This window comes from Leptodactylus fuscus, chromosome 5, assembly GCF_031893055.1.
Source record: "Leptodactylus fuscus isolate aLepFus1 chromosome 5, aLepFus1.hap2, whole genome shotgun sequence".
Taxonomy (NCBI): domain Eukaryota; kingdom Metazoa; phylum Chordata; class Amphibia; order Anura; family Leptodactylidae; genus Leptodactylus; species Leptodactylus fuscus.
The window spans coordinates 9674670-9684398 of record NC_134269.1 but is presented as its reverse complement, the minus strand read 5'-3'; the positions used below and the strand labels follow the sequence as shown (position 1 = coordinate 9684398).

The following is a 9729-nucleotide window of genomic DNA, read 5'->3' as shown; positions in this document are numbered from 1 at the left end:
GGAGCATGCAGTACCATATGCTGGAGGATTAGATAGATGGCTCTGCACAGAGTGCTACACATTAGAGTTTTACTTCAGGTTTCCATAGCAAGGGCTCTGTGGATGACACTGTTACACAAGGTCACATACACACAGCTTTACTCCAGGTATCCATAACAACTGATCACAGGTTTTTCACTGATATCCAAAATGAGATACACATGATCACGTGACGCTTACTGCCAGCTGAGACGTGAGGAGTCTGTATTAGGGCAATAAGATAATCACTATTATGGGGATACTGTGACTCTGAGAAAACCAAGACGGCCACTGTGGAGATCGCTGCCCAATACGTGTCCAGCTGTCACCAAACAAGAGGAAGATGAGACTCCACGGACTGTTATACCCCAAACCAGCAGCAGCAGATTTGTTGGTACCAGTCCCTTGGCCAGTAGTAACAGGGTACAGTTACCTCTGGTAGGTATATTGCTGTGGAGGAAGCAGATAACATAGAGGACTGAATAGCTCTTCCCTTATCTCAGCAGGATGATGTTGCCTCTGACAGTGACACAATGACTTTGAGCCAGCATACGATGCCTTTGTCCTCCTCCACCATCATTTGTGGCCTATATAAATATGTTTTATTCTATCATTTGTGTCTTCCCTGACCCATAGTGGATCACCTTCTTTTGAGAGACAGAACACTGGGTGCGACTTCTTAGGAAGATATTCAAGATAATGTTCCTGATGATCAGCTATACGAATGTTGGTGGTGGCAACCATTTTGGTGGTGGCAGTGTTATGGGCACTAGTAGCCATGGTGGTAATCAGGGCAATTCTAAAGGTTGAAATCATGAGAGGTGCAAGGATCTTATGAGATCAAAATCTGAGAAAAGTTGCAGGAATGGTGGTGATGATGATGATGATGATGATGATTATGTGTTGGACAGGACCTAAGAATCAGATTAGGAAGACAAGGAAGTGATGACATCAGAGGAGGAGATTGGTGACAGTGATAGTGTGAATCCTATAGCTGACCCCCCCCCAAAAAAAAAAAAAAAAAAAAAAATCTGGCAGGGTGGGCCTAGGGCAAGCTGTATTGGTGGTTGTAGAAATATTGCAAGCATTGCTGCTGGTTGCTTTGTGGGGGCATCTCCCATGGTGGAAATTTTCAACATACATTGTCCTCTATCAAAAACATCATAGTCTGCAAGCTCTGCAGACACAAAGTAAGCTGTGGCCGCTCAGGCAAAATATAGGAACTGTGACTCTTCAATCCAGCAGTCATTTAATAACCTTCCAGCCATCCCTTAATCAAAGCCAATGAGGGACATACAAACATGTGCTCTGTATAAGACCTTGTTGGTCACGTTAAGGGTTTCCACCAACCTCCCTGCTTAACTGATTCTTTCTTTGAGTCTACTCGCTGGAAAACTTCCTCCACCTCCCTGAGATGGTGGCTACATCTGAAAAACAAAATGTCCACAGTCCAACCTCATAGGATCCTTTTGACCACCAACGCATGCATCTATCTCCAATGGGGAGAGAAGGGAACTGGAATTTCCTAGAAAGAAATGTGTCATCCAACTGGAGAGAACTCAGAGCGCTTCACCTGGCATTCCTACACTTTGCCTCTCAACTCATACGTATGTGGTCCAAAGTCAAGCAACAAACCGGGAGATGGTGGTAGGTGGAGGTGGTGGGTGTCCCCCTTATATTTTCTTCTTTATAATTGACACAGTGGAGGGTTGTTCTACCAGCAAACGGACAGAAATACCCCCATATTGTGCCAGTGTTGGGACTTAATCAACAATTCCACCTTATGCTTTGCACCCACAAGCAAAACACAGCAACTAACACAATGCATTAACGCAGCATGGCCGCCAACCTATTTTGGACAGTGTATATGCCCATTTACATTTGCCAAACTAACTCCTTCTAAGCCCATCTGGATTGGATTATTTGGAGGATACACACAGGTTGTGTCTAGGTCCTCCATTTGGGGGTGAAGGAGGTCACCATGTATAAGAAAAACATCAATCCTGAAATAATATGAACACATTTACTTCACAGTCATAAATAACTGGTCTTTGGAGAATATAGATACAACCACTAACAAGTCTACTGACAATAAGAAGAGCGGTGGAGACTCCCAGGAGGGTCTCACGATGCTACATAAAATGGCTTCATTTCTGTAGTTCAATACAACACATCTGGTCTTCAGTGTCACAGATCATGTCAGGTGAGAAACGGCAAGTTCGTTACAGACATCATCTCTGTTCACAGGACTGACATCCTTCCATTCAGTGGAGTCAATATGGACATGGACAGATCTGATCGTAGGTCCAATGGAGCAGCCGGTGATAAGCTGGGGGATACAAGCCGAGAAATCATTTTGCATGGTCATAATATGTATCTGTGTTGTATGACCAGATAAAGCATCTATACAATCTCCATAGGTGTACTATGTGTACTCGGGTATTACTTGGTATAGGTGTACTCCAGGTGTACAGTGTATTACTTTCTATTACTGAGAACAGGGTGTCAATGGCAGGAAGATGGTGGAGACGACATTCCATGAAGACATCGGACGCCACGTCCTTAGCACTGGCAGCAATAACTTGTAACCTGTCTGCCTGACACTGAGGCATAAATGACAAGGTCCCCATTGAAGACTCCATCACAATGTCTGCCGAAAAGTGGCAAAGGAAAGAGGCATTCACAGACTTTTTCCCCCTCCACTTTCATTCATAGTCAATGTGTTATTTGCCATTTTTGTCTTTCCATTGTAAAGGTCCCTTGAAGGACTCAAGCAACAGAGAGATGGCTAGTGTGACTAGTGTGAGTCTAGCGTAAAAAAATATGGTCCTGAAAGTGACCAGTAATTCTGGATATAGACCAATTGTACATTGATAAGGCCATGGAACAATTGCTAGCACATAATAAATAACATTTTGTGACTACATTCACAGTATTCCATTGGCTTAACACACTCTGATCTTCTTCTGTCTCCTGTTCTCTAGGAAATGGACAAGAAAAATCAATCGACAATCACAGAATTTTTCCTCTTGGGATTTGGAGACCTCCATAACTTCAAGATTTTAGTTTTTGCTTTGGTTTTCATTGTCCATGTCTCAACTTTGACAGCAAATGTCCTGGTCATTGTCCTGGTTGGGGTCACCCCGAGCCTCCATTCCCCAATGTACTTCTTTCTCAGCCAGTTGTCCTTCTGTGAGATCCTGTTCACCAGTAACATTGTGCCCACCATGTTATGGCTGATACTGGAGGGAGGAGGAAAAGTATCGGTTGCCCGATGTATATGTCAGTTCTACTTATTGAGTGCACCAACTGTTGTCCAGTGCTTGTTGTTGGTGACCATGTCCTTTGATCGATATGTAGCCATCTGCAGACCATTACACTATGTCACCATTATGACCTTCTCCCATCAGCTTCTGATGGTCACCTCCTGCTGGTTGTTGGGTTTCATCTTGTCCCTCTTTGTGTACATTTCCTTAAGCAAGTTAACATTTTGTTGTCTCAACACCGTCAACCACTTCTACTGTGATATTGCTCCTCTTCTACGATTGTCCTGCTCCAGTACGTCCTCTGTAGAGTTGGTCACTACTATAGTGGCATTTCCCGTCCTTGTATCACCTTTCATATTTATTGGAGCCTCCTATATATCAATCCTTTGGACCATCCTCAAGATCCCCTCCAGCACCAGACGACATAAAGCCTTCTCCACCTGCAGCTCCCACCTGATCATCGTGTGCACGTACTATGGGACATTGTGCTCCATTTATATCTTCCCACCAAAAGATAATTCCATAAACCTCAACAAAGCTCTTTCTGTTCTATACACACTGGTGACTCCATTGTTTAACCCTTTAATCTACAGCTTGAGAAACCAGGACATCAGGAGCGCCATTGTAAAACATATTCAATCTTTGAGGATTTGGAAACACATATTATGATTTTATCGTAGTAAAGCTCTAGAATTGGTCTGGTTTATGTTGGTTACATAAGTCATGAATTCAACCTATTGATTGGAGAAGATAAACCTAGAATCCTGGAAATGACATCTCAGTTGGACCAGAAGTAGAAGAGTGCTCAACATAGAGAAACAACATAAGAGAACCTTAGTCTAGAGAGGAGTTCTAAACTGAGTGAAGTCTAGAAGAAATCCTAATACTCCAACCCAATCACCACCACCACCACCACCACGTCAAGAAGTGAAGATATTCACAAGACATTACACAACCACGTCCACTTCAGGAAGAGAACCTTAGACAGACTCTTACTTTCGTACCAAGCACAGGACTAGTGATACAGAATAGTTGAGTCAAAAGGAAGACTACTAGACGTTCCAATACTGGAACCGAAAGATGAAGAGATATAAGGTACAAAAAGTTACAGAACTCATCTCAAGAATAGCTTTGGCTTCCACACTCATGGACTTGGCCTTCAGATCCTTGTAGACGTGTTAGCTGCTTATCGGGATTGCAGGGACTGAACAACCCATGTACGAACTCTCAAAAAGATGCAAAGGCCAATCTTAAATTATAATCCCTCACCTTGGCACAACCCAAGCATCATGTTGCAGCCAGTGCAAAGTACATCGGCTATACGCAACTACAGTTCCACCTTATTCTTTGTACCTGCAAGCAACACATAGCAACTTATACAGCAATACAGTGGTCAGTGTGTAAAATGTGTACGACATGGACATGAGCAAATCTGATCATAAGTCTAATGGAGCAGCCAATGGCAAGTCGAGGGAATACAAGCGAAGAAATCATTAAGACTTTGTGCACATGACTTTAATATGTATTTGTGTTGTATGGGCCAATAATAAAGTATCTATACAATATGCATGGGTCTGCTCTCAGTGTATTACTTCTATTACTATGAACAGGGAGAAGACATCGGACATCATGTTATTAGCACCGGCAGCATAAAAGACGGGGTAACAGAACCTACATGCCCGTCCTTGTGCATGTGATAAGTATGGCGTCTACTCTGAAGCAGAATGGACGCACAGTAGGGACCCATCAGGAAAAAATCTAAATGGCTGAATCAGTGGATTTTTTTGCTGCTTTTTTTAAAAAAAAAAAAAATCGAATAAAATGTGAAAAATACCAACATGGTATCAATAAGACAACATATTGTTCCACAAGAAAAGACACTTACACAGCTCTGTACACTGAAATATAAAGAAAGATTATGAATGATAATCTGTTTTCCCTTAGCCCAAACAGCAGCACAACTGGGGTATTTCTGCCCCTAATGAGCTGTTAGGACAGGTGGAATTTTTAATTACCTAACAGCTTTGACCCCTATAAGAGGCCGGAAGACATGCTCCTCCCTTGTGTTAGTATCAAGTATAGTAGATAAAGAGCAATTACAAAGTGGTACACACACATAAAGAATCTGTACAACAGTACCTCCTAGGGAGGGAGCCTTGTGCTGCTGTTTGGGCTAAGGGAAAACAGATTATCATTCATAATCCTTCTTTCCCCCTACGCCCAACAGCAGCACAACTGGGGATTTAGCAAGTATTGTTTCCCCTAGGGCGGGTCCTCCTGGCAGGCTGATGCCAAGACGGAGTGCCCAAATGCTGTAGCATCAGCCGTACGCCAGTCCAGTCTGTAATGTTTGGCAAAAGTCAGTTGTGAGCTCCAAGAGGCTGCAGCACATAAAAGAGAGGAACCGTCTCTCTGCCCATGATGTCGCCAGTGCCCGGGTGGCATGGGCTCGTATGAATTCTGGAACAGGAAGATCTTGGGCCCGTAGGGAACAGCTGATAGCTTCTCTGATCCATCTCGACAGGGTTACCTTTGATGCTTTACAGCCTCTATAGTGGCCAAACACATTAACCAGAAGATTCTCTGATCTTCGGAACGGTGCTGTACGGTCCAGGTAGATACGTAGTGCTCTTACCAGATCCAGTGTGTGTAGCTTCTCCTCCTGCTCCGTAGCAGGAGAGGGAAAGAAGCCCGGTAGGGTGATCACTTGGTTGGTATTCTGAAGTGTGGGTACCTTTGGCAAGAATCTCGGGACGAACCTCAGCTGGACCCTGTCTGGAAAGAAGGTTATGAAAGGTTCGGAGGCCGCTAGGGCCTGCAATTCGCCAACCCTCTTGGCGGAGGTTATTGCCAGCAGGAACGTCACCTTGAATGACAGGTACTTCCAGTCCACTTCAGATAAGGGTTCGAAGGGGGGCGCACAGAGCCCTTGTAGAACCGCGGCCAGGTCCCACCTTGGGACAGGGGGCCGTACCTGGGGGCGGAGCCTGGCAGCCCCCCTAAGGAACTGTTTGACAAGAGGATCTTGTGATAACCATGTCTCCAGGAGAGCAGATAGAGCTGACACTTGAACCTTGAGGGTGGCAGGTGCTAGTCCTCTCTCCAGGCCGTTCTGTAAGAACTCTAGGACTGCATCTCTGTCTGGACCGCGGTGGCTGCCTGTACACCAATCTCAGAATATCCGGGCGATCCTCTGGTAGCTCTGATTGGTTGCCTCTGCTCTTGAATGGGCTAAGGTACTTAGCACTCCCTGGGACAATCCTCTGTCTGCGCGTATGGCGCGGTTAACCTCCAGGCAGTGAGGTTGAGTTTGTCTAGGCCCAGGCAAGGCCGACTGTTCAGTGACACCAGGTTCCTGACTGGTGGAAGCCTCCAGTAGTTCCCCCGACTCATAAGGATAAGGTCGGTGAACCATGCCCTTTTTGGCCAGAACGGCATGATCACCATAGCCGAAGTCTGGTCCTGCCTGAGTTTCGCCAATACCTTCGGGATCATCGGGATGGGAGGGAACACGTATGCCAGTTCGAACCTCCATGGTATTGACAGGGCATCCACAGCCAAAAGGTTGTCTTCCCGGTACAGGGAGCAAAACCTTTCTACTTTGGCATTGTGTTGGGTGGCCATCAGATCCACCTCGGGGAGACCCCACCTCCTGGTCAGGTAGTGGAAGATGTCCTGATTCAAGGACCATTCGCCTGCGGGCGTCCTCTGCTGAGTTGATCCGCTAGGATGTTCAGGCGGCCCTGGATATGTACCGCGGCCAGCTGGGAGAGGTTCCATTCTGTCCAGGAGAAGATCAGGTTGGTGACTTGCAGGAGTGAGGGGGACCTGGTTCCTCCCTGCTTGTTGATATAATGGACTGTCGTCAGATTGTCCGACCTTACTTTGACCGCCTTCCCCCGTAGAAGTGGTGCAAATGACAGAAGGGCTCGATGAACTGCGGTAAGCTCGCGCCAGTTGGATGAGTGCGTCCTCTCCCGCTGATTCCATGTACCTTGAACCGGGGTCTCCCCCAGATGAGCTCCCCAGCCTGTGAGGGAGGCATCTGTAGTCAACAGGGTCCAGGCGAAATGGACCGAGGACTTCCCATCTTGTAGATGGGTCCACCAGGGCAAGGTTTGCCGGGTGCTGATGGTTAACTGGATTGGCTTCTGTAAACCTGAAGGACTGTGATTCCAGACTCTCAAGATCTCGTTCTGTAGTGGGCGCATATGCCATAGGGCCCAAGGAACTGCATCTAGGGTAGCGGACATCAATCCAAGGACCTTCATAGCCATCCTGATGGTGACCTTCCGAGTAGAAGATAAGTGATGTACTGGCGCGAGGTACCACCTCCAGCACGGCCTTGTCCACGTACTCTTGAATCGATTTCTCCAGATGAAGTTGTTTGGAGCACTGAAGAGGGCGGGTTCTTGCCATCTTCTCTGGCGGCTGGTAAATAAAATTGATTTTATAACCCTCCTGGATCGTCAGGATAACCCAGGGGTCCCGAACACTTTGGCGCCAGGCCTCCACATAGTGGGAAAGACGGCCGCCCACCACAGGGAAGGGGGGGATGGGAAGGGGGGGGGGGAAAGGTGGGAGAATTAGAAGGAGGTTCTCTTACAGCCACGAGAGGAACCCCGACCTCTTCCTCCGCCGGACCACCGCTGGCCTCTGGTTCCTCTTCTAGAGGCTCCCCGACCCCGAAAGGAGGAGCTCTGTCCTTCAAAGGGCTGAGGTAGATTTTTGCCTTGGAGTCGGCCAATCCCTCCCTAATGCGATCAAGCTCCTTCCCGAACAGCCGGCCGGGTTCAAAGGGAAGGCTACATAGGCTGTTCTTAGATGTGAGGTCAGCTCTCCAGGGCTTCAGCCACAGGGGCCAGCGAGAAGCGGTAGCTAACGCCATAGATCTAGCGGCCAGACGGGTCTGGAAATGGGTGGCCTCCGTTAAGTGGTCTACCAGCAAGGTGATGTCCGACATCGCTGCTAGGAGGTTGTCCCGATCCACTCCGGAGTCAATGTCTTTGGCCAGAGACGAGAGCTCTGCCCGCAGGCCAGTGACTACTTCATTGGCGACTATGCCAAGAGAGGCCTGGGCAGAGGAGGCCGAATACACTCGCCTCAGGGATCCTTCCACCCGTCGATCCATAGGATCCCTCAGACTTGACCCGTCTTCAGTCGGGAGGACCGTGCGTCCTGATAACTTGGCGACAGCCACATCCACTTTAGGTGGAGAGCCCCACGCCTTTAGCTGGCTTTCAGAGACAGGGAATAGGGTTTTAAAACGCCTAGATGGGGCAAAGGGTTTTTCTGGGCGCCTCCACTCCCCTTTCATCAGGTGGAGCATCTCTGAGGAAGGCTTGAAGGTACGGAACCTGCGGCTTGCGCCTTCTCCACCCTCCCGGTCTCTGATCCTGAGTGCTCTGAACAATTTTGACATCTTCTCCATAGGGAAGATCTCCTTCTCTTCCTCAGAATCCAACGACAACTCCACATCTCTGAGGCGCAGGTTCTCCAAGGGCGGGAGGGACAATTCACAGTCCAGGCGCGGTCTCTTGGCCAGGTGTGAGACGGAGGTTTCCATCCTCTTCATGGAATCCTGGACAAATCCCTTCACCCAGGATACCATCTCACGCATGGGGGTCGCCTCAGTGGAGGGAGCTTTACATCCCTGGCAAATCCAGTACTGGGAGTTGTCCGGAAGAGAGATTCTGCAGGTGGCACACGTAAGGAGTTTTCTCTTTGAGACTGCTTCCTCCGTGGAGGAATGGCGGAGGAGGAAGAAGTTTGCAAAAAAGTACAAAAAGTGGAGAGTAGAAGATTGGAAATGGGTGATGTAGAGCGATGAGATGAGTGTCAATAAACTGGGCTCTAATGGGTGCAAATGGGTCTGGAACAAACCAGGGAAAAGGAGGCTAAATGATTGATAAATTGAAGAAACTGTAATGTTTGATGGAAGAAGCCTGATGATATGAGGATGCCTCACAGCCAAAGGCATTGGATACTTGACCAGGATTGATGGTGGTCTAAATGCTGAGCTATATGTGAGTATCCTACAAGATGAGTTACTTGGCACAATCAAGTACTATGGGTATGACAAAGACAACATAGCAGGACATTGACCTGAAGCATACGCCAAGATTAGCAAAGAAATGGTTCGATGACAATGATGTAGAAGTGCTGGACTGGCAACCCACGGTCCCCAGACCTCAACCCAATCCAACACTTGTGGGTATCCAGTAGTTGAAGAAAAAGCTTTTATTCATACCCAAGTGAGTCAGTCACTAAGAACCCTCATTGGGAACGTGTAGGAGAGAGCTTGGATCAGATTTGGTCAAGACATGTTGAAAGCCAAAGAGCCCTAAGAGTGTTCTACACCATGTTTTATAGATAGGTTCCTAGGAGCCCTAAGAGTGTTCTACACTATGTTTTATAGATAGGTTCCTAGGAGCCCTAAGAGTAT

At 47.3% G+C, this 9729-nt stretch overlaps 1 protein-coding gene across 1 annotated transcript; it reads left to right on the top strand.

The window, feature by feature from the left end:
• The first annotated feature begins 3005 nt into the window (after nt 1-3005).
• LOC142204386 (olfactory receptor 6Q1-like) lies at nt 3006-3953 on the top strand. The gene has a single exon (XM_075275698.1). The coding sequence runs from the start codon at nt 3006-3008 to the stop codon at nt 3951-3953; it is 948 nt and encodes a 315-aa protein (XP_075131799.1).
• The last annotated feature ends 5776 nt before the right edge of the window (nt 3954-9729 follow it).

Excerpts from the sequence above, each read along its gene's own strand:
- LOC142204386 (XM_075275698.1), top strand. The coding sequence starts at position 3,006 with ATGGACAAGAAAAATCAATCGACAATCACAGAATTTTTCCTCTTGGGA.